General features: G+C 40.8%; 1 protein-coding gene across 1 annotated transcript; it reads left to right on the top strand.

Moving 5' to 3' along the window:
* Positions 1-1,556: 1,556 nt before the first annotated feature.
* On the top strand, positions 1,557-26,057 carry LOC137279236 (uncharacterized). Its single transcript, XM_067811737.1, has 8 exons — positions 1,557-1,658; positions 10,493-10,643; positions 17,055-17,146; positions 17,700-17,786; positions 18,672-18,816; positions 19,828-19,919; positions 21,114-21,200; positions 21,776-26,057. Exons 1-8 carry the CDS (start codon positions 1,607-1,609, stop codon positions 21,865-21,867), a joined length of 798 nt encoding a protein of 265 aa, XP_067667838.1. The 5' UTR covers positions 1,557-1,606; the 3' UTR covers positions 21,868-26,057.
* The last annotated feature ends 742 nt before the right edge of the window (positions 26,058-26,799 follow it).

The following is a 26,799-nucleotide window of genomic DNA, read 5'->3' as shown; positions in this document are numbered from 1 at the left end:
ATTCATGACATGTACATTTATCATCAGCTCTACAATCCGGCATATTGCCTAAACCGGATTATTTCTTCAGCCCCAATGAGTGCCGGTTTAGACAGCTTACACTGTACATGGCTTGCATGTGCTTGGAACTTGGGGTGTGTGGTGTGTATGTGTGTGTGCCTGTGCGTGCGTGGATCTCTGTGTGTCTTGGCGTGCGGTAGGTGTGGTTCCCCACGTATATCAATGGAATACAACTAAATATTGTCCAGTCACGAATGGTCGCTGTTGTTTGCAATCGGTCTGTGCATGCGTAGGTTCGAGCTAACTGACCATCACGGTATTCAATAATATATTTTATTATACACCCTGACAAATATGAATAGACGCCTTCCCAAAGTTATGATTGAATACGTCGTAAATATGTCATTTATTGTGATTTGAGCCCTCCAATTGGTACTATGATAATAAGGGATGCATCTTCCAGAGCACCAACCTTTAGAGACTTCGAGTTAATGAAGTTCGACGTAATGAGGTTTGACTGCAATTCTTTTGTATTACAGAAACATGGTAATTTAGGAAAAAGAATACATTACTGATTCCATCGAGACTGGTTATTGATATGCAAATTTGTGACATGGATGCAGGCAGCTTCTCTCGCATATTCCCTACCGAAACAGGATAAACTCTCTGAATAGATAACGGTCGATGAATAACATCTAGTGTCTATATTTACTTTGTTTTTTTTTCTTGAATGTGATCGAATTTGGGGATTTCGTGTCAGAAGTGTATCCAGCCACATATGATAAATGTCCTCCGATTTGCAGCCAAGAGTTCGTTTGATTGGCTGATTTTGACATGTAAAGTTTCGGGCCAGTAAGCCATTACGATGAAAATGCATTACGGATTTTAAAGCCGAATGCCTCGTATAATTAAGGCCAGAGGCTAACGATTTTGTGTGTGTTTTCAATAGGTCCTGTATCACACGACTCCGCCTGTTTGTTTATGAATAAAACTGCACTTATGTTGCGGTAAATTTATTCAGAGGAAAACACGGGTATTATTTAACGTTTTCTAAAGTAATTGCCTTTTCACAGTTCAGCTTCAGCGCCAAAACCTGCGATAAACCGTTCTATGTTAATGGTCTTTTAATGATTCTGCTGCTGTTTGATTTGAGAAGTATCGATCAGAAACTAATATCGTTTGACTCATAAGCGTTAAATAGATTTTAACAAACTGAGTCATCAATGACATTTAGCATCATAAATCATATCAACTGCTGATAATTTTAAAACACACATGTAGGACCCATGCGGGGCCCAAAAGCGGAACTCTAGCATCGATCGATGTAACAGCGTCTTAGGTTTAACCCTTTCAAATTAAGCGAAAACAGGACGTCTTTGTTTAGTGAAGAAACCATCAACATTCCCGTTTCACAACAAACCTCTTATTGTTGAGACCACCATGTCTTTTAGGACCAGTTGATAAAACCACTGCGGCTGTCCGTGGTGCTGGATATCGCTCCCGCAACGGAGGAATAAATCTGGCACAGTTAGCTGAGAAGGGGTGAGGTGTGTTCGAGCGAGCTCCGAGTTGCTGTCAGCCATTGTAACGGGGGCATCGGTCAACGATGGAATTAAAATGCATTCTCTGCGCCTTAGCGTTCCTGATTTTAGGAATTGGTGAGTATAATACTTTATATATCCAATATGCTTTGAGGGGTGGACTAGAGACTGTGTCATGTGCTGTTAAGGTTATTTTAGCATCTCTGTTAATTTATTGAATACATCTTATTCATTCTCGTAGCTCTGTCTTCGCATCCCCGAAAAATATCCCCATTATAAGGCGCATGGTTTGTTATTGTAGTGTTGACTGACACTAGCCTTTTAAACGTCTCATACATTATATGTCACATCTGCTAAGCAATAACGGGCGGGTTAGTCGAAATGGAATATCTTTGATGAAAGAATTCACATTTGCGGTATAACGAGGTTCGAATATTTTCTAACGGTAAAAGCCAATACTATGGCACTGCAGCGTTACGCCTATTTAGTTTTTCAGGTCCTTGGGTTTAGATTTGTGGACCTTGAACAAAATTAAACCCATTTTGTTTGCAAAGTGGCATTCCGAGGCTTAATGGGAGACTCCGAGTGAAGTTAAAGATTAAACGCAGTATTCGCAGATAGGATATTGTGTCATGAACAATTTACCATAGCTCATCTGTGTTTCAAGTAGGTACTGATTAGAACGATCCAAAAGCGGAAATTCATAATTTACATACTGTTGAACTATTGCCTGTTATCAGCACCTTTGCGCCGGTCATCACTGCTCATGTGATATTGACCCCTGTGCTTATGTAATCTTATGTAAGATGTAAGTGAGCAGCATGGACAGAGAGACATGTACACCATGAACTCCGAAATAGATGCGGAAGTTGGTGTACATTGAAGAAAATATAGACGATGCAGACTGGTGTTTAAATGTGATGTTGGGATCTGCTTTGCATTTGTTGTATGACCGGTGAAAAGATTCGTTACTGGAAAGGCATGCAATTTCATAGAACTGTTGTTTGAGAGGCTGGTGTGATCACATGAAGCTGTTGTTGTTTGGGGGACTTTTAATGTTGGAAATCTGTGATAACAAAGATCTGTTTCCCGTGCTGACATACAGAACCTCCTGAGAGACAGTTACATAATGCATGACTGTAAAAGACAGTAGCTGGGGTGACCCACCTGGTTGCTTAATACTGTTGTTTTAGAGGCCCACGTAATTTTATTTCACTGTTGTTTTAGAGACCACGCGATTGCATAATATAGTCGCTTGAGAGACCCACGTGGTTATAAAATACTTTTATTTGGGAGACCCATATCATTGTACGATACTGCTGTACATGAGATCCACTTGATTACATTATATTGTTGTACGAGAAATCCACGTGAGTACACAATATTGTTGTTTGAGATGCCCACGTGATTTCATAATTCTGCTGTTCAGGAGACCAAACAGAGATGAAAACTGCTGTGTGAGTAACCCACCTTATTACATAATATTGTTGTGAGTGACCAAAATGATTACATTATACTGTGATGTGAGTGATCCACCGGTTAGCATAATACTGTTGTGTGAGTGATCCACGTGCTTACATAATTGTGTTGTGTGAGTGATCCACGTGTTTACATAAAGCTGTCGTGTGAGTGACCTACGTGATTAGAAACTATTGTTGTTTGAGAAAACCACGTGATTTCATGATGCTGTTTGCGAGACCAATATTACTATACTGTTGTGTGAATGACTCACGTGCTTACACAATACTGTTGTGTGAGTGTTCCACATGTTTACATAATACTGTTGTGTGAGTGATCCACGTGCTTACATAATGCTGTTGTGTGAGTGATCCACGTGTTTACATAATGCTGTTGTGTGAGTGATCCACGTGCTTACATAATACTGTCGTGTGAGTGACCTACGTGATTAGAAACTATTGTTGTTTGAGAAAACCACGTGATTTCATGATGCTGTTTGCGAGACCAACATTATTATACTGTTGTGTGATTGACTCACGTGCTTACATAATACTGTTGTGTGGGTGACCCACGTGATTAAATAATACTATTATGTGAGTGATCAACCTGATTACATAATACTGTTGTGTGAGTGACCCACGTGATTAAATAATACTATTATGTGAGTGACCAACGTGATTACGCGATACTACTGTGTGAGTGATCACCTTGCTTACATAATAGTGAGTGAGTGAGTTTAGTTTTACGCCGCACTCAGCAATATTACAGCTATATGACGGCGATCTGTAAATAGTCGAGTGTGGACCAGACACTCCAGTGATCAACAACATGACAATCGATCTGCGCATATTGGAACCGATGACATGTGTCAACCAAGTCAGCGAGCCTGACCACTCGATCCCGTTAGTCAGCTCTTACAACAAGCATAGTCACCTTTAGTGGCAAGCATGGGTTGCTGAAGACCTATTCTGCCCCGGGACCTTCACGTGCTGTTCACATAACAGTGCTGTTTAAGAGAAATAAAGTGAGACCCAATCTGTACTGTTGTGTGATGGGACATCTATGATGGCAATGGACTGTTGTTAGTGAATGAATGGGTTTGATTTTACGCCGCTTTAAGCGATGTTCCAGCAATATCTCGACAGCGGACACTGTACTGTTGTTCCGACAAGAATTGTTGTCTTGCGAGACCTATGTTGGCCGTGGGACTTTGGGATCATAACGTGAGCCACTTGTATGACTTAGACACGAATGTTTTGAGGGTCATCGTCATAAAGCCGTACTGTTTGTGCTGTTAAACAACAGGTACCAATACGCTGCTGGCGGCAGTGTAACTCGCCCCTATTTACTCAAATATAGTGCGCATGTTTGAGTGCAGAAAACAACCAAACAATCAATAAGTGTAGCAAAACATTGATGGTGACACCGTTCCTTAAATATAGGTTTACAATGGAACATTGTTAACTCGTTGTCAGATCGACCGTCGAGTTATCAGTATTTCGAGTAAAGGAAAAAAATAGATTAAAGTGTTGATTTCTGTCGTTTTGTTTGATTATGCATCAAGATGTTGATGATATATCAATGTTTTGATCATATGTACAGATCTGGATCATATGTCAAGATGTTGATTATATATCAAGAGTTTGATGATATATCAAGATACGCGTTAGTGATGTATGGTGATAGCCCTTTATTCATCCGTACATAATGGAGCTCAGGCCTTTCACAAACTTGCAAAAACAACAACAACAATTATAATAATAATGGAACACTGCAGTTTGGGAAGATTTCATATTCTCCAGGAAGGTCTTGGAGGCTGTCACAGGAGGAAGCGTTTCCTAGGAGAAATCCCATTCACTGTCTGACCTGCGTGTAGAGGGGACTTGGGCCCCGAGCTGATGATGAGCTTTACCGGTCTGACTGTGCCAGGATCTCCCGAACCCTCTCTGCTACATTTTTTATCTTTATCTGTAAAACGTAATAATAATAATTATATGTATGTTTACTTGTATTATTTAGTTTTGTTTTGCATTCACAGTACCAATATGAGAAAGGTAAGCTTAATGACTTGTGGTTATGAGATAAATATTATCATGTCTTTACAGTCTAAATGCTTGAATCCGTCGCAGATCACGTTGGAAGTTTTAAATTACAATTTTGAAATAGCGTTTATTCTAAGGCTTGAGACGTTTTTTATTGTCTTCAGTATATCAAGAAATAGCAGACGGATTATTCAGGGGAATGTGACAGCAACACAAACTCGCCAGAAGCAGATAGTGACGTTTAATGTTCATTTCCCGGAATTGTTCCGGGATTAAATATAAAACACTCCTGAGTCCTCGATCAGCATGCCGACGTGGAGCTGTTATTTGTCTAAAAAAGCCACTGTGTCAAATGAACTCTCCTTTTCAATTTTATTGTATCGAGTGACGTCCCGGATTTATGTTGCACTCTGTTTAGTATAAGCGCTGTTAGAATGATTTTCACGCCTTTATCTCCCCTAAACCTCACCCACAGTTGAATATTAACGCCAAATATATCCTCCAGATATGAACAATATTGATGGCAATTTCAGCCGAATTGTGTCATAGCCTTGCATGACGTCACCGTCAGTCATATAGATGGCTAGACATAAATGCATGGTCGTTTGATCTGCTTCTTTAAAAAAACAAAATCAGTACTCTTTGATTTAAACAGGTTATACTTTAATAGTTCTGGAGCTGAATATGAATTTGGGTTATATACTACTTCATATCACCGAGGACGAATGTACATCTGTGTTTTAGCTTTATTGCTGAACAACGCTCTGAAAACTCAATGTTCTATTTCCGAGAAATATGTTCAACAACGATGTCGGTAGATCTTTCCACGGCCATGTTGCCAGACTGCAGTGTAGAACAAAAAGCGGTGACGTCTCAGATGTGTGTGCAGCCATTGCTGATGGGGACACAATCCCGCTGATGTAAACTCATTTTGGCGCAGATGCTGTGAATGAGGTCTTTATAGATCAGTACATTCGGCGCGCATCGGCTCTGCAGACGCACGGAAAGTGACGACTGTGCACGACAGATGCGCAAGGTGAAAAATAAATCTCTTTTGAATAACCCAGATGGATCTTCACGGCTGCCATTTCTGTGTGTATTCAAAACACCGTCATACATCGTCTCATTCCGGAATAAAAAATAGTTTGGGATCCTGGTTTCTAGCTCTGCCACATGGTGTCACCTTCAGAACATTTGCACTCTTCACGTTGCTTTTTGAATTAATGCATTGTAATCATTTTAGCTTGCACCTATTTCTCTTGCTCAACTGCTTGTTAATGGTAACAGACGGAGGTGTTTGACATGCGCGACTCAAACTGTGATATGTTTGACGCTTGGGTTGTATGTGCACTTACTGTCCAGACATGTTAACACCTGCAGCACGGCAACGTTGTAAAACCGAAGGGCACGGGAAAGCGAATTGTAATTAACGCCACAGAATGGCGCCAGATTTGAGAGTGCGTCATTTTCTCTTACTGTACGAACCGAAACATGTACGACTTTCTTGGTTCTATCTTGTGATTTTTCAAAGTAATTGTTTTTACAGTAATAAATCATTTACAGCACTGACCAAATCGTCAGCAAGGACACAGCTCGCCACCAACCTATCATGCACGGTTTATCATGGCACATTGAGTCTCCTCGTCATTCTGTTCGTTGGAAATATTGCCCACGTGACAAGAAGACTCATGAAACTTAAAGTTACATTGATGCTATAAACACAGTTGCCTCAATCCTAGTCCTAGTGCTAAAAAATCCCTGTCTTATAGGATCTATCATCTGCAGCAAAATTAGTAATTAGTATGACACCTCCCACCCTCCTGGAATTCTTGTCTATACGGAACTAGGCACAGAATGTATCAGGTTACTAAAACAAACTTCATGACCCACGCAGTCTCATACCCAATGACCAAATGCATGAATATTATCCCCTAGTCAAACTGACGTTGAAAAGCACTGAATTTAAACATGGTCAAGATATGTTTTGTTTGGGAACACCAAATCATATTACCTGCTTATAGCAGAGATTTAAGTTAATCTAAGTTAGTCTAAGTTGGTCTGTTAATTTGTATGATTTTGATAGAAACAAATAATCCCATTTAACTTGAAAGGGAGCCTCAGTGAGTTTCTTGAACCTGGTATAATCTAGACTTGCTTCATTTAGCATTGCTGGGAGGGTTAGGCAGTAGGGGAAATTTTTAGGAAACGTGAGAAACTAGGCCTAAGTACACGAGCGTCCACACTCAGCCACAGAAGAACTAGAATCTGTGCTCTCCTGAGTCTGTGTAATCCCAAATATAACGCATGTTACATTTGAAAACTTTCTAAATGCCATCATGTGATATGATGTTTTCGGGCTTTGAAACGTCTGCTAATTATTGTGTGTGTGTTTTCTTCTTTATCATGACATGCAAACCGAGTGTTTCAAACGGAGCAATGCTGTATACCCTATTGGCATTAGTATTACCCTCGGGAGATGATAAAGCTATCGACCGCATGCCACAGGTTACGACCAACAATTTCATGACAGAACCGCCACAAGGGGCAGAGGTCAAAGTTCCACAAGGGGCAGAGGTCAAAGCAGCGATTAAGTTCCTGTCAAATGTCAAAGCGCCAGGCTCTGATGCAATACCAGCTGAAATTTACCAGGATGGAGGACCAGCCTTTTCTTCTGAAACTCACCAAGCTCCTCAGGGCCATGTGGCAGTATGAAACTGTCCGCCATGACCTCAAGAATGCCTCCATTGTCCATCTCTACAAGAGGATAGGCAACAAGCGATCTTGTGACAATCACGAAGGAATCATGCTCCTAGTCATTGCAGGCAAGATCCTTGCCAGAGTTCTTCTTAACCGTTTCTTTCAGCACATGGAAGATGGACATCTGCCGGAAAGTCAGGAACTACTGATATGATCTTTGACGCTCGCCAAGTCCAGGAGAAGTGCCAGGAACATCAGAAGGGCCATTACTTTCGCAGACTAAAGCCTTTGATACTGTCAGTCGAGACAGGAGGGTCATGGAAAGAAAGTTCATGCCCCAGAAAGTTCATTGCCATGATATGTCAATTCCGTGATCTTCAGATGCTTTCCCAGTCACGAACGGGGGCGTAAAGCCGTGATGTGTGATATCAGATGCCTTATGCAAGGACACTGAGAACAACATTCCAATCCTGTTCAGGACTGATGGAAGTCTCTTCAACCTGAGGGGGATCAAGGCCAAGTCAAAACTAAAGGGGGATTTCGTGCGCGGCCTACTAAATCCAGTTGCAGCAGAGCGTTAGCTGCTTCTCCACAGCCTGTAACAGCTTTGGCCTGACAACCAGCACGAAGAAGACAGAGGTCCTGTACCGACCCGCGTGACAAAAACAATACTTGGACCATCAATTTCTGTGAATTGGGAAACCTTGAAGGCTGTTGTCAAGTTCACCTTCCTGGGCAACACACTGTCCAGATCTGTGAACATAGACGACGAGGTTGATACCCACATTGCAAAGGCGAGTATTGCTTTACCGTGGCTACGAGCGTCTGTATGGGAGAGGAGAGGCATTATACTGACTACCAATCTGAAGGTGTACAAGGCAGCTATAATACCTACACTGCTCTATGTCTCAGAGACTTGGACAGTGTATGAGCGTCTTTCTAGAAAGCTGAACCGTTTCCATCTGAAGTCTCTGCGAAGGCTGCTGAAGATCACCTGGCAGGACAAAGTGCCAGACACAGGTTCTATCTCAAGCTGGTCTATCAAGCATATTCGGTCTACTGAGGAACGTCCAACTCAGATGGGCGGTTCATGTCGTCCGCGTGCCTGAAAACCGCCTTCCCAAGAGACTGCTTTATGGTGAACTGTCAGAAGGCAAGCGCACGCAGGGTGGACAGAAAAAGCGCTACAAGGACAGACTCCACGCATTGCTGAAGAGCTTCAATATCGAGCCCGACACCTGGGAGAAACAGGCGCTTGACCATCCCACCTGTCGTAGACACATCAAGAAAGGTGGCACATCCTATGAAAATAGGATGAGTGCCGAGGCAAAAAGGAAACGAAAGATGCGTAAATCGTGAGCCATCACCGAACAAATTCCAACAGTCCACGAGTGCCCGGCCTGCGAGCACATATCGGACTCGTCAGCCACAGCCAGACTCACAAAGTCCAGCCATCAACTGTGCAGTGATGTCATGGTCATCGTTGACACCGATGGACGAACATCAAAGCATTGCCCTCGGGAGTGTCAGTGGGGTAGTCTAGAACTTGAGGTTAAAACGTTCGCTTGTCATGCCGAAAAACCGTGTTCGATTCCCCACGTGGGTACAATATATGAAGTCCATTTCTGGTAACCTCCCCCCCTCCCCCCTCCCCATTGAAATATTGCTAAAAGCGGCGTAAAACCAAACTCACTCACACGCTTGCCCTTGGGTGTATGCTTTCACTTGCACTTTAGAGTTATTGTTTACGGTGTTCAAACCAAATTTCGAGTCGACCATGTTGCCAGGTAACAACATCTTGTCATCTAAGAGATCCATTGATCGGCGTCCACAGCAGTACCTAATACTCACTTTTGACATCATGACCACGGAAACACTTTATGACATTGTTGTTACCTTGACTCAGTCTATATAACATGCAAGAGAACAACAGTAGCAGTAGTCATGTATTGATTGGTGATCAAATATTGATAGAATGTCGCCCTTTGTTTGTTGTTATACGCAGCTGTGAACAGTTCTCCAGTTAAGTCATGCAGCCTGTAAATAACCTTTCAAGAAATGCACACAATTTTTCGAACCAGTTACACACATGATGACTAGCAAGATCAACGTCTTAATATGATTTCTAGGCACAGACATACGTCAATAATGACTTAAGGAGGCGTATACCTCAGTCACGTACAACGCCGAAACTGTGGACCAGTGATGTCGTTCGTCTCTAAAGTCACAACACTGCATAGAGACACCGCTTCTCAACTTAGGGAACCCCAAACGTCTCATCGCCATTTGCAAAAATTAGAAATAATGTACAGAAATCATACACGATCAAGTAGTTTTCTGAATGAGGACGTGTTTTGCCTTTAAGAAGCTGGCTGCTACTTTATGAAACACCTCCGTGATATCGTTGGGATATTGCTAAAAGCTTCGTAAAACTAAACTCACTCACTTAATGTCACACGTCATTGCCTCAAACCAAACAAGTGCGACTAGTGTTTCCACATTTCTTGTAGAACCCTAATTACTTAGCCAAGATACGATAAACCACGTCTCCATTGCTTGTGCATGTAAGCAAACACTGACATTGATTTTTGCTGTTAAACGCATAAAAGCGGGTTTAACTACATTGCCCAAACAGCTCTATGTTATTGTGAATTATTTATTTGAACTATTTTTTAGCTTGTGGTGATTCTAAAATAGAATCCTTAGGAGTAGAACAACGATGATATTTACTTTCTTTTTTCTCGTATTTTGCAGCTGGAGTTGCAAGTGGAGCTGAAGAAGCATGCCGGACCTACGAATCCATCGACATTAACAACTGTCTCCTCGACTTCGTGTTTGCGCACCAACATCACAGGACTGCCCTGGTTGCGTCGAAAACATGCAAAGTGGAGTTGGTCAACTGCTCGTGAGTATTGACATATCCTGGAATAAAATGTTGGCGAGACTATTTCTGTAAGGTATTTTACTGTGAAAAAACCCCAGAATACGTTAACTCACCTGAACCAGGGATCCTGTTTGAGACTCCCTGCCTGAACAACGTCAAATGAGGCTAGCTTGTCGCCCGCCGCCACTGCTGTCTTTGTCGGCATTGTTTGTGAACCCCTCGGAAATGGTCCCAAGTCTTTATATTGCCCGTTCATTCGTAACTAATCGCCTCTTTCCGTGACGTAGAAGAAGACTCGTACTTGTATAGTACGCCATCATTGCCAAGAATCGTGGCAAACCAATCATATAATGCGTAGTGAAATGTGAATGAATCGAATTATTATAGTTTCTTTGCGATTATCGATTTTCAGTTATAGTATTTGCGTGATTATAAATTTAACTTGTTACTGATATTTGTTAACGACATAAGAAACTTACTTAAAGTGACTTTCATTTTGTATTATAAATTAATTGGCTTTTTCTGGAAGTAGCCATGTTTAGAAATTCAGACATATATTTCCATTGTTTGCGCCTAGACAAGGCCCAGTCCTGAGCATGGCCACGAGAAGGGTACGAGTCGCCATTCGGCTTGCCGGAATGACGTAGTTACGAATGATTGCTTGCTCACAATGATGGCAGCAAAGTTGGATTTCTTTTAGCCCAATATCCGTACACCCTTTAGGGAGTTATGTGAAAGGCCTGGTTGGAACATCCTACAATCAAGTTTCTTCAAACATTACGGGTGTTGCGAATCGCCGTTAGGAAAGAGGCGAGCACGAAACGTGTGAACAGGGTTCGAAATTTGAATCAACTTGGTAATGTCTCTATGTATGTCGAAAGCCAAACCCTCACCGGCGTAGGAGTTGTTTTCCACCCTCTCAGAATAACACGCCGTGGAATGACCGAAATGATGTTCAGAGGGGTGAACACTCCATCCATGAAATCCCCTTTCAGGATTGAACGCAATCTGCTATTCATTAATAATTTTTGTAAATATCCTGTCTCCATTTATTAATAGTCAGCTCAGACTGGATGTACTGTGGACATTGTCCGTTTCAGAATTCCCACAGGTATTTTCATTCACAAACTATCGTACCAAGGAACGAACTACCCTTCCCATTATTCTGCGTATTTCTGTAGCGACAGCATACGTACCACCCCTAAATGATTTTATGTGCAACGTCGGGTAATTTATTGTGTCCATTCTGAGTCCATGACAACAATATTGTTTTCAGATCATATTATCAGATTGTTTTCGGAATTATGACGGACAGTGTTAATATACATTATCTCACCCCTTCTAATGTACTAGGTGCTCCTTGTGAGTGTCTTAAAAACATATTAAACAACCGATGTACAGTTTTCCATGTTTGAACCTCATTCGAATCCCGAACCTGAATATTTTTTGCCATATTTGGGATTCATTTCTGTCACTGAAGTGTGTGTGTTTGTGTGTGTGTGTGTGTGTGTGTGTGTGTGTGTGTGTGTGTGTGTGTGTGTGAGTGTGTGTTTGTGTGTGTGCGCGCGTGTGTGTGTGTGCGTGGTGCGTGTGTGAGTGCGTGCGTGCGCGCGTGTGTTTGTGCGTGTGTGCGTGTGTGTGTGAGTGAGTGAGTGAGTTAAGATTTTAAGTTACTCCTGCAATATCTCAGACTTATGGTGACTGATGACAGGTTATACGTTTATTATATATTAAGGTAAATTATAATAATATCTGAAGAAAAGGCAGTAAAATAATTAGTTTTATTTAAAACTAGTAATGAACTCTAAAATATGTTAACTATGTATAGCAATACAATATAAAGGCAGGATATATATTGCCATCAGCTGACGGTAGATCACCATACTTGGGACCATGGGGGCTAAGAGTACTTTTGCTTCCTGCATGGACGTAAAGCATCCCATCAGCTATAAGCAATTTCAGATAATCTAGCTACAAATTGAAAGAACATATGTACCACGATTAAAACTAGTAGTAGGTTTACATTTACCTTGAATGCTTTGGGACTTACGTGCCCTCTGAGGAGGACAATAATTTTACAATACTTCAACACCTTTGATGGTACAGCCACGAACCATTTCAGTTGTTCGTCTAAACTACCAATGATAAAATAATCTGAGTATAATCAACGTTTTCCGCTTGACCCAGTCATGTGAGAAAAAATGGATGCGGTTCGTTTGCAAATAACTAACATCATAACATGTCATGTGTGCAAACATCACACCTGCCTGTCTGTGTAATTGCATAATGTGACAGAAACAGAAAGCAGTGCATTTTGTTTATGGTGTATAGCCTGATAGGTGTTAAGCTCAAATTGCATGGGGTCAATGAGTGAAGTTGTGCACTGCATATTGTCATTAGCAGACAGGCTGGCAGACACATAGGCGACAGTAAAATAGACATAGAGTATTCCTATCACAATCAACATATTTTTCATCGAAACACTTTAGTTTTTACGGTTTTTACGTTTTTTTATTAGGGCCACAGTGAATTTTATTTTAGTCTCATTATCTCCTACGTAGCAGAGACTTAGTATCTCGATAATTGTTAATATACATTAATCTGAAATGGTCAACTTAGTTCCCCCAGACACGGAAACCATTTCCTTTTTGACTGTTTCAGTCACTGTTTTAGAGTTTACAGCCATGTGTTTCATTTACTCTTAGAGTCTACTGTTTCCTTCACCATTAGGCTTGTGTGTTCAACTATAATACCCATCAAACGTTTAGGCTCACTAGGGTAAGTGTAGCCGCATACTTCAGTCAACTGTTCTAAACTAGATTTTGCAAAATATTCCATATTGTTTAAGGTACTGTTTACACATGAACTGATGTATAATAAAACAAATTCGTTGACAAGATTATTGTCATGCGTTCAACAAATGATTGCACTCGGTGAAAAATGGCAAATTCTTATCAAAACTTTAGACCAAACCGCAGCAGTTCACATGCACGATATTTGCATATGCTTTTCAGCAGTCTGATGAATCATCCTCGTGCAATTAATCTGCATAAGGTTTGTTTCACCCAAGATGGTGGAGAAATTCTTCTTCGTATACTTGTTGCATATTACTTTCATGTGTTGGACCGACTGTTGTACTTCACTGCCTCGCGTTCACTTTGCCCTTTTGCACCTATTTCACTGTTACATGTTGCACTATGTTACCATTTTTCTATTATGTCCTGGATATTTCAGAGGTCGTTGCGCATTAGTCATAATCTGCGTGCACAGATGTATCTATCGGTGACAATCTATGCGTACTTATATCCTTATACTTATGCAACAACTATAATGACAATCTTTTGGCTTTTTGAATTCCGTATTGCTTCAACACTTTTCCAGCCGAGTCAAGTCAACTTGTAAACAATTCCGAAAAACAAACCACAATTATATCTGATCCAACCTAACTTCATATGAAGACAAGCAAAACTTTCGGAGAACGTGTCATAACGAGAATTTCTTATCAGAAACACCCCCCCCCCCCCCCCCCACACACACACACACACACTCCTCTGTGTGTGCGCGTGAGTGCGTGTGTGTATCTGTGTGAGAGAGAATACCCATAACTGCAATTAGATCAAGGTCCGCGTCACCCAAACGTAACACGCACGCACGCACACGCAATAACACTGTGTAGTAACACTGCGTTAGTGTCATAAATATGCATTGACGTGCATTTCTACTAAGTCTTTCTAACGTCCTTCATAACCAAACATTTCTCAATTAGATAACCACATAATCATAATCCTAACCTTTAACAGGATATATTAAGTACTACGTAGCAGAGAGTATATGTCCTACGTAGGAGATAGTAAGTCTTATGTAAAAGGTGCTATTTCTTACGTAGGAGATACTAAGTCCTCCGTAGGAGATAGTGAGTCCTACGTAGGAGATAAAGACACCAAAAACATTTTTCACCGTGTTTTCGCATATGTCATATTTGGGATTACACTTTCTTGTTAAAGTACAGATTCTACTACATTTTCGTTTGTGTCCCATCCGGGATTCGAATCCGCACCCTTCGATTTCAACATTAATTTGGAAATCTAGAAGAATAAGAAAGAGAAACATAACAAGAAGCAAAAGACAAAATCAGAATCTTGAAAAGATCCTAACCGAAGCAAAATTTACTTTTGAGAAATTAACTTTGAATAGATGTAACAGAAATAACTGTGGAACATGTCAACATATTGTTGAAGCACACCCAGTAACTTTCACGAGACACGGAAATTTCTATGTAAAACAGAACTCTGTACTTCCAAAAATATAATATACTTCCCAAAGGCAGAAACGCATACAGGAATTTCAACTGTATTTTACTGTTTATTTTGAAACATCATGTATGCTTAATGAGTCAATGAAATATAGCGAAATTGTACACTGGGAATGCAGACTTATCCCTCTTTGTCGCCAACAGTCTGAGTGTCACGTGGAGACATGTTGTGGCGCTGAACTCAGTGCCTAGTGTGACCACTGTGGGCATCCAGAATTGTACGGCATCTCTTCGGCATCGAATGAATAAGTCTCGTGTTGCCCAATCGCAGCCCACTCTGTCTGTAGTGCCTCATTCTGTTCACACAGTGGTTACTCGTCATATCTTCCTACGTAACCTCTGTTCTAATACGACCCTTTCATGGTGCGAGTGTTCAAGACTCGTGATTGGAGGCAATCAGATTTAGTAGTGCAATCAGCGACCTTGTTTCAAAAGTGATCGTTGGCAAGATGTCGGTAATTTCCGGATGCATCGTGAAAACGTGAACCTCTTCCCGAGCGCGATACTCAAATGTTTCTTCTAGACAGAACTCAGTCATGTCATATTTGTTTCTCCACATTGCTTGCATTTGTCAAGTTGAATCTAGGTCGATGTAACACGTGTTCTAATTGAACCGAAAAAAGGGAGAGAAATCTCCTGCCATTTTTTGCCGCTAGGGGATTTTATGAGAACCTCGAAATATGGCCGTATTAGAACAGATGTTCGTAGGAAGATATGACAAGTAATATATGTGGGAAGAGAATGGCAGTAAATGTGCGAGATGCTGAAGTGTCTGGTCCTGAGGGTCAAGGCGTCGCAGCCGTTAGCCCAGGGCATCCCACAGATGTTCGATCGGGTTTACGTCCTGTGATCTGGAGGGACAGGGGAGCACATTGATGTTGTGGTTCTAGAGGAAGTCTCTAGTGTGACGTGCTGTGTTGGGGCCGGGCATTGCCCAGTTGAAACAACTCCCTCTGGCTATCAACCCGCATTCTTCTACCGCGTCGTTCCAGTAGAAATCGCGATTCATCTCTGAAACAGATTCTACTCCAATTCGATAGCTTCTTGGCCTGAACGTTGGTGCACCACTTAACTCGATGTCGACGATGTTGTTGTCGAATCACAGGGTCAAAATAAGATCTTCTGGCACGTAAACCAGCCTCTCCCAACCTGTTTCTGGTGGTCTGTGCAGAAAGCCACCCTACTCCGGGTATTTGCTGAGCGATAGTGGTCACCGTAGCTGTCGATGACGCAGGTGATGTATCCGTATGAGGCGCAATGGTGCTGTGCTTCAATGGTCGCACGTAGTCGCCCACTACGAGGGGCATCTGCTACAACTTCTGCCGGCGATATCTCTCCTAGAGCTGTGAAATGATTCGGGATTAGAATCCCAAATATGAAAAGAAAATCACACTCGGGATTCGAATCCCGAAAAATATATATTCAGATTCGGGATTTAAATGCCGAACCCCGAATATGAAGTAAAGTCAAACTTGAGGCTGAAATAAGGAAAAATGTAGGTTTTTGTCTTCATGTTTTTAAGATACCCAGGTTTACTAGGGGCCCCCTTAGAAGGGGTGAGATAATGTATTTTGACACTGTTGGTCATAATTCCGAATCTGAACAAAATATTCAGATTCGAGATTCAAATGCCGAAACCCGAAGAAACGTCAAACTTGAGGTTGAAATATGGAAAAGTGCAGTTTGGCTGTTTATGTTTTTAATGTACTCAGGACCACACGGATCACCTGGTACATTAAAAGGGGTGAAATAATGTATATTGACACTGTTGGTCAGAATTTCGAATCAGATTAATGACGAATCAGAGCATACATACATACATACATACATACGTACGTACGTACGTACGTACGTACGGACGGACGGACGGACAGACAGACAGACGGACAGACATTCAGACGAATCACGAATCTGAAAAACAACTATTCACATTCGGGATTCGAATCCCCAATTCCGAATCCCGAACATCCTGTTCCTTGACTAAAGTGGAGAAAGTCATCATTTCCGACCTTCCTTCAACACAAAGGTGATGTGACTTGAATGCTGTTAAAAGGAGACTCAGTTAAATCCAACTCACTTGCTCGTGTATATTGTTAAATATATGCGTGTACTGTTTACAGAGTTCTCAGCGAGACCAACACATGCTTCAACAAACATCGTCTCTCGGACAAGTGTATTGATTCTCTCGAGGATATGATAAATAAATACATAGGTAAGGATTCACAGACACAACTTCTTTCCATTCAATTTTACCCTATTACTGGAGCTGGAATGCAGGACTGAACAGGCCTGTATGTTAGTTGACAGTGTCAGACTTTAGTGTAGCAGTAGGTGTGTAGAATATAATTCTCTTTGTCTGACATTTACACTGTGTCATACTCGGAACCATACATTAACGTAACAACGTTCAAGTGGATTTCGGATTGTGAGAACCATAAGGTGCTTCTTTGATAAGCCTAGTCCTGTTTCAAAAAGTACTCCGAGATGTTTCCTCTTTATTCAATTGTACCCCTCTTCTCCGCTTAACAAGACATTGTTGTAAATAGTCTAACTTTATGTTGCATCATTAGCTATAGGTTTTGTATTTAAGAGCGATATTCCAAAATAAGCAGGCTTTAGTTAAGATATATTTATGACGTTTGTAACTGAAAACCTCCGTAGCCTTTCAACGTCACTTAATTCTGACGTGGATTTTTTGGCCGCCTTTGTTCTAACTATTGCATTCTAACAGCAACCTATTGACGCCAGTTCAATGTCTGTTTCAGCTAATCTACAAATCAACTGCACTGTGCAACATTTCAATACGCACTGTCCAACAGCCACCAAAGTCTCCAAAGAAGCCAGTTCAGCTCGTAAGTTCATTATGAATATTTGTGTTCCAAACGAATGATAAATCTACAAAATATTTACCAATATTTCATCATACTGAAATTTTATAGAGGGTCTTGTGACCATCATGGCGGTCGATACCGGAAATGAGGCTTCGACCTTGTACGCATGTGTTGTTGTAGTAGCACGTACCTCGGACAGTTAGTCGAAACGGGGACGGACACCTTTGATCTACTGTCCTGTTTAGTCGACTGAGTTTTTATAGCACTTTAAATGACGATGCTGGATTGTATATGATTTATCCTTTTGTCAGACACAAGCTATTCTTAATGTTTCACCATGTAACGATTAATACTATTTACTTCAATGTTGTTGAGTAGGTTTTACGCCACACCGGCATTATTCCAGCCATATAGTGACGAGATCAAGTTTGCATCCATTACCATTGTGAGTGCATGGTCCAGAAGAGTTTGGCTTTCATTTCACCACCTTTCAAAAACAGATGATGTCATAGATGTGCCGATGACAGCGATTAATACTATACATGGAACAACGCCATATATTGAATTCTTGTCTAGATTCCGGGTTACCAGCTGCTTTTCGTAGGAGGCGGGGAAATGTATCGGTTTGTCAGGTTTGGTGTGGCTGTTTATTTGTGAAAACTCCAACAACTTGGGACGGTGTTGATAAGATCTATCACTCTTTTGTATGGACCAAGTTCGATTGATATGACACATTTGGTTTAGAGCCACCACTATTATGCAGAGAGAGAGAGAGAGAGAGAGAGAGTGAGAGAGAGAGAGCGAGAGATAGAGATAGATAGATAGATAGATAGAGAGAGAGAGAGAGAGAGAGAGAGAGAGAGAGAGAGAACTAAGATCTTAGCCCCCGCACTTATTCTCTTCCAGTTACCCGTGAGCAGGAGCAATCATGTGATAAGTCAGAGATTCAAAATCTCAACAAATGTCTTCTGGATTTCGCCATGGCGCATGGCAGTAAGAAACCGGAACTGGATGCATCCAGGACGTGCAGGCTGGATTTACTGAACTGCACGTGAGTGGACAGCGTTCAAATGTGTTTGCTACTCGTTCAGGTTTAGATTCTGCGTGTGGGGTTTTTGTGAGCGAGTTTAGTTTTACACTACATTTTAGTAATATTCCAGGAATATCACGAATCGGGACACCAGAAAATGGGTTCACATATTGTACCCATGTGGGTTATCCAACACGGCTCCGGCGTGAAGAGCGAAGATTTAAACTCCAAGGCTACCCAACCGACCCTGCTGTTGCGAAGGATCTGGGAAGAGTCCGTGGACTCTTCTTAAAGCCTTTCGGGAGTTTTAGACCTCCCAGTAATGATATGGTTATATCTCTGAGACAACTGTGAATGTACTCACAGAAACGGTCATAATATAGTGTCAGGATTCGCTTGTTAATCCCAGATCTCCCCAGTTGAGATCACTGGGGCATCAGTAAATATTCGATAGGGGACTTTCTTCTCTAGAGTGGCCATATAACTGACCGCTCGAATGCAAACGGACTTAACTGAAAAGAACTGACCACTCATGAGACTGTTATGGGTATTTAATCACGTTTATTTCTGTCATATATCACATTTAGAGGACGAGCTATTTGAAACAATTGGGCGTGAGAATGGCTGAACGCGAATAGCTGCAACATAGGTATATGTTTTCATACAGGACGTGTGTAAAAACAAACAAATATTCCTGAAGGATACGGTGACCGAAGTTTGTAAGTTTCATCGACTTTTCACTGGACTTTCATGTCATAAAGCTGGAACGCGCTGGTAGTACCTAACTAACTGAAGATCAGGTTAAAACTTATCTTTAGTACCCATGTTTGTCGTAACAGGCGAGTAGCGGGATCGGGTGGTCAGAAATGCTGGTGGTGGACACAGGTCATCGTATTCGTGCTCATCACTGGATTGTCTGGTTCAGACTCGATTATTTACAGAGAGCCGCCATATAGCTGAAAGCAGCTGAGTGCAGTGTTAAACAACAATCAGCCAACATAAGTAACTAACTAACATGCTTCTTGTTCACAGGGTTTTCAGTCAGACCAACATTTGTATCAACAATCACCATTTATCGCCAAAATGCATTGATTCTCTTGATGACAGAATAAATCGATATATAGGTAAGACTCCATTTAACAATGTGATGAACCAATTCCATTTTATCTCAAAACCTACTTTGTACTTGTCATGTGAAGGATATTCTTTGAAGAACAAAATCACCCATTAACATACAGACAGTTTCTAGTTAACTCAGAGGTGATCCGGATTAGGATGGGTCACCAGATACCATATCGGACGTCTCGGCTCTCTGACTCGCAAGATATGATGTTACTGTGTCTTGCTTTGACTGGTTGAAAATGTTTTCAGACTCGTTTTCCTGACCCACACTTAACAAGTTCCAGACCACAAGAATTCCGACGAATTCACTGTCTCATCCTCAAGAATATGTTTCTGTTACTTTTCATGTTGAATACGTTCCGTTGTGGAGACATGTTCGTCTCTATCGTCAGATGAAACGTACATACATTGTCAGTTACGATCTTTCCACGCTCAACTGCAGTTGGTGAGAAAGTAATTCGTGTAAAAGTTCACACGACACAGAATGGTATTCGATGCTGGACAATGACTAGGTGGATGCTGACCATATGTAGATCGTCCCACTTTATCATGATCATAAACCAAAATATTGAGACCGATGATGGTATAGACGGACTGATATTTCCCTCAACAGTAATAAAGTAAAGTAGTAAAATTAATGTGTTGTAGTGAATAAGTGAGTGAATATCCATTAGCGTTGATGGGATTTATAAGACAAAGTCATTTTCATAACCAAATCAAAGCAGCGCCTGCTGTACGGTCCCGACCAAACCCTACGCATGGGCCTATGATCCAAATGGTGGTCACCAGGCCAAGTATCTCGCCCTACCGATCACCGAATACCGGTCACCCGTAACAGATATGTGCAGAAACCTGTCAGTTGTCTACATGCAGGTTGCAGGGGGGAGAATAAATATCTGAATAATTGAGGATATTATCTGAATCAGACAGTATCAGAAGGATACGAGATCAGTGTGGGTGGCGGAGAGAGTTCCGATCTTGCCAGTTGGTCCGAGCGTAAACTCGAAGGCAGGGCAGTCATTGTCGTCACAGCCGACCTTTCCCTGACGTTTTAAAAGTTCAGTAAAATGTGTGAGAGGGTTGAAAATTAACACAGTGACAGATTCAGTGAAATAAGTTGGAATTCCGTGACAGGTAACACGTTGGTCTTTGTAACATGTGGTATTAGCTGTCAAATTGTCCATTAATGGTTTCAGGCGATCTAAACATCAATTGCACCGTGTCGCAGTTTAAAATGCACTGTCCACACGCGACGAAGGTGTCAAAGGAGGCCAGTTCAGCACGTAAGTGGTTCAGTTGGCACTACTCGTGGAACAGTTTGAAATGTCCTTGACGCGAATTGGTAACAAATATTCCTTTCATACGTAGTGAGACCATGGCCTTTTATGCCATACTGCGAGAATGGAAACATTTTTGAAACGATAATTGCAATTAATTTTGATTGTTGAATTTTTCATGAGTGTATATTTCATGTACACAGGCTTATGTTCCTTGTCTCAACTTGTAGGCTATAGTAACGTCACAAGTGTTATTTGTTACCATCTTTCACGGCAGGGTTCATATGAGACTCATATCTAATATCCCTGCACGATGAGGTAGTTTTAAATTTTTAAAATATGCTTGCGGACATTGGTCTGTGTTGTCAAACGGATAACGACAACAGTGGCGGAAACAAGAAGTTGACAAAACTATTTCCTGTATATAATTCAGCCACGAAGAAGCTCTTGACCTTGAATGAGTACAACACTTTGGAACTGATTGAATTGATTGAAACATATTTTGTTCAGTTAAGAAACCGCTTTCAACGGTCATTATACATTTTAATTTTTTTTATTCAGCGACCTGTTTTTCTTTTCAGCAAAAGACTCTGGTACGTCGTCTAAAACGAGTTCTCATGTGACTACGCTCGCTGGCCTGGTGTGTTCAGTAATGCTGTTATTGGTAGTATGAAGCAACCAGAGTTAGCTCCCTTTTCCCAGGATCCACAACGTCAGTGTACTGTGCTTTAGTGATACCGTCTTCCATCACGGGTACTTGGCCCATAAGTATTTCATCCTAGTAATTTAGCTTTACCTTTACACCGTAGCATATATCTCAGCTTTAACGAAACATGAACGAATTGAGAAGACAACACTTCCATTCCACTGAGATCGCTGACACCAGTGTTTAAATAACTCTACTATGTAAAGCACAGAAAGATGTAATGATGCTATGAAAATGATTCAATAGTACGTCACTATAGGTGTAGGATAAGCACGCACAAACCAGATACAGAGGATTCCATCGGTTGTCATCCACCGGTAACCGCTGTGTATGTGTTGTTACTGCCTAAAAATTCACATTCACAGTCTGGGGTTTCTGTCCAAGTGTTATTTTACAGTTAATGTGTATTTGGCCAGTCAATGTTTATTTGGCCGTTATATATAGCGTATTAATGAAGGGCCGTCTTGGAATGTATGGTGACATACATGAACATGTGCCAAGCATGTCTGGGAACGCAAACAATGTGATTTACAGTTAGATAACATTTTGTGTATGCCCCGCTCTCTTTCTCTGTACGTGGCCTGTCAGAAATAGTATAAATACATACCAGCAATCATTTTGTTTCTCGGGCTTGGTTAAAAGCCGAAGTTTGAAAGTTTTGAAATGCTAAATCTGAATGTTGATTTAAAATAATAACCATACAAGCCTCATCAAATTTAAGTTAATATAAGAAAATGACCAGTTGGTTTTACGTGTCATGTATCAGGATTCTTGGCTTTTTCGTAGATATATATTTTCAAAATATGACACCCTTGTCTATCTATTAGAGATAGGCGAGTATATTGACCTTTAGTGAATGCTATATAACTGGAATTATAGCTACAATATAAGTTTTATGAAGCTGTATTGACAAGAGTTACAAGGAAAGGTCCTTTTGAGCAATCAACATTTTGCTCATCGGCTCTTAGCATGTGTTTACGTTGTGTTTTGTGTTAACTTATTGCAATTACGCTGTATGTACTTACGTTGACGTTAGTTTGTAAGCCTACTTTATTACCCAAAGTTCGTGTCTGTTTGTGTCCTGTTTTGTGCTGAATGTAGTCCGAACGGCATCGAACTGCAGATGACAGACAAAACACTACCTGTCACCCCTATGTTTTCCCGAACGTTTTGATACTCCTTAAAGCAAGTTACAGTGCCACCACGTCGGTGGTGTAGCTGTCAAATGGACGATCAGGTGGTCTTTAAATTGTTTGGAGTGGTGCTAGTGTTCTACGTCATTTGTCGTCTTGTTTGGTTTAATTACTAGTAGTTCAATCATACCGTTGTTCTGTTCATCGGATAACATATACTGAACTGCAACAGAAACGCGAATTTCGAAAAATGAAATCTCATGAAAGTCAGTGTTCATGTTTATGTCTTCTATTTGAAAGCTTGACACAAAAACAAAGTTGCGTTTCTTTTGTTGTTCAGTATAACTGCCGTTTGAGGCTCTGGCAGTCAAGCATTGATCTCGTAATCAGTACATGACATACAGTTTTTGGTATCATTTTTTAAAAATATATTTCGCACTGACGAAGTCATGAAATGCTACATCATCTTAGTATCGTGATTGCAATTACCATATGTAGATTATCGTTCAGGCTGGTTTTGTATGGTGAAACGTAGCTTTTTGTATTTGTTCCGTGTGATAAGACTATCCAGATTTCAGTATAGAATTGTTTTGAACCTATTTCGTGAAAGATCTCTCAAGCGAATGCCTGACGACAGAAAAGGTGGAATAAACAGACAAGCGAGACAACATTACCCGTCAGCACTAGAGAGTAACCAGTCTCCATTATACCTGGGATTCCACTGGTCCTAAAAGGCGAAACAGCGATGGCATTTACTGAAAGCCAGTGATAACACCCGGTGTTCACAATAATGATGAGCTTGCCCTGTCAGTCCTAACAGCACGAAAGCGTTAAAGCGTCTGTGTTTTAATGCTTAGAAGTATGTACTGGGTGCTCATAGAATACTCACTCCAAGAGCATTCTGTTTGTACACTATATACATTTTATATTTGTCTTATTTTCAGTACAGTAAATGTACGGTTCGAATTTTGTTCACGTAAAACTGTGGGAATGCTATATTCTGATGGTGAATCGTGTTATATTTTGTAGCTTTTAGTGTTTGCTTTTAACAATAAAAGTAACAATACATCTTGCTACAATATACAAATTGTAGGCGACTAGTGGTTGTGCTTTGGCAGACAAAGGTCAGTGTCAAATATTGAAACGAGAAGGCGTGTATGTGTAACACGCCCAGGCATACCGGTTGTTGATGTTTTACCTGTTCGTAGTTAGTTATGTGTACCCTGCATCTTTTCTAATAAACGCCAGAATAAAACGGAAACCCTTATTGTATTAAACGATCTCTCTTCAGGTCGAAAAGCGCGACCAAATCGTTCCAAAGAGGACATGCTTAGAAAGTCGGTAACATCCCTTCAGAAATCAGATAATGAATGACCCTCATCTCATGTGACGCAGTGACCACGGGGCAAGTGTGCCCGTAATGCCACTTCCCGCGACACCGTTATAAAGGGTCCCTAGCTTCATGTCATAACATCAGAACCGGGTCTCAAAAATCGGAGGATGAGCTTGTCCGACAACGTACATGTGGGGGCGTTTATTAGGGGAAATGCGATAATTTGTTTCCTAGAATGAGTCTGTGTGAATGTAATGTCTTTTTTATCTTTCAGTCTGCCGACGGAACTTTAACGTATTTGTTTGTCGACCCCATGTTAATTACAAAAGACATACCACCTGAGAAGATATGATGATAATTATTGAATTCAACTTAAGAACGTAAGACTTCAAATTTCATTTGGGATTATTGGAAGGCCACGTTATTTCAGTTCAAATGGCGTCATGATAGATACGATGAAGCTTTTAGTTCTTCATCTATCTCATTTGTTGAGACAGAAAATAATTGGTAAAATCGGTTAGGAGATTAAGGTTGCCTTTATTTAGTTTTGTATTTGGACGCTTGGCAATCAATATTGAAACGTCATCGGTTGAACTGTGAACATGAATATGTATTGTTCCAATTTAAATATCTTATTTCGGCCATAAACACAGTGATTGCTCAGATGTTTCCTCAGTATATGCCTGATTAATATTCAGTCACCAACTCAAGTATTTTCTGCACATTCCGTCATGCTTGTCAAGTTTGTGCTTTGCAAAAAGTAGCTGCGTATAGCAACAACAAAGCTTCTGCACATATCTACCACTGACAACTGCTACACACTTATTTGTGAGATAAGTCGGGAAGTCTTCAGCTTGCTTAAATTATTATGTCAACCGAGCAGACATTACTGAACCCGTATAAAATATTTCATGTCTTCGCTTTGTTTATGATTTCATTGATTTACATGAAATGTCTTCCATCAAAACGTCTTCAGCGCTGTCTTGGACAAATATTATAGGGGACCTTTTTATTATTTTACCTTATAATACCCATTTTCTAACCAAGAATCCCATCATTATTTTCAGTGAAATACACACGATCACTCGCAAAAATAATTCTGTTATAGAGAAAGAAGACTTGCAGTCTACTGGAAATCAAGTTGTCTTGATATTCTTTTCGATTCTCTGTTCCTTTTGCCAGAATTCTATGCATCCTCTTTTTGTAATGTCAGTATTTTAATCCTTGTCCATTTGACATACGAAGCATGAAATGCTTGTTATGTCTGTTATTTGGACAGCAGGATACGCTTGAATATACATGGCTACAATCCGGCACCTCCAATCCAGCAGGGCTGTCATTCACCTAAACCTGTCTTTTTCCTACTGGTTATGTACAGCGTGTTTGAGGTGACGGTGCTGGCTAATATATTTACTGTAAAACATTGCAGCTGTGCTATTATATGCTTTAACATGACACCAAGTAAAGAAGTTAATATTTTTTATAATGCGGTTTGTCAGTTTCAAGTGTGTTTCTTTAAAAGAACACTTCTGTGGTTTTACCTTTGGCGTTTGTTTCATACTGTATAAACATTTTGTAAGAGCATTGAATTGAACCATGTGATAACTAGCTATTTCTAACAAAATCTATTTTGTGCTGATGTTTGCATTGTTACATAGCTCTGCGCATCACAATAAATTGTGTACCTGTAATTTGGAATTGGTTATCTATAATAATCATCTGTGTGACGACACTCTGTAAAATAGAGGTCCGCGAGGATTCGGACTAAATTAGAATTGGTCTTCAGGAACCCATGCTTGTCGTGGGAGGCGACAAAAGTTTCACCATGACTGCCACCCCTTTATGGCATTTCCTATGTATCCTTTCGTGCCATCAAATTATAATAGCCCTCAAATATTGGCATTCTGTTAGATCACTCATAACACATATTGTCACATGCTTATGATACTGAATATAATCCCAGTTGCATAGAACGATACTTATGATACCGAATGTAATGCCAGTTGCATAAATCGTTGCTTATGATACGGATAACCCGAATTGCATAAATTGTTGCTTATGATACTGAATATAACGATAAAAACCTTTTATGACGCGCATATTCCACACACTTGTGTATGCTCAAAGCGCTGACACATTTTGGCCCCGGATAACCCAAGCTGCCTGTGAGACGCAAAAAGGTTATTAATCACATTACTTGTCCCACCGGGTACCCACTTTCAGCTGACTGAACAGAGGCACTTTTGAACAAACTCGCTCGTCAGTGGTTAAACCCTATTTGTCACATGTGTTTCTTTGTGGGACAGGGCCGAAGTCATAGAATCGCTTAGGATTCCAGCTGCCAAACACAGTCACCCATCCAAGAACTGTCCGCGCTCAACGTTGCTTATTTTCAACTGATTTGTGACCTGAGCACACAACACCACATACTGG

Source organism: Haliotis asinina, chromosome 3 (assembly GCF_037392515.1).
Source record: "Haliotis asinina isolate JCU_RB_2024 chromosome 3, JCU_Hal_asi_v2, whole genome shotgun sequence".
NCBI lineage: Eukaryota > Metazoa > Mollusca > Gastropoda > Lepetellida > Haliotidae > Haliotis > Haliotis asinina.
Note: the sequence above shows the minus strand (reverse complement) of the source record. Positions and strands in the feature narration are given on the sequence as shown.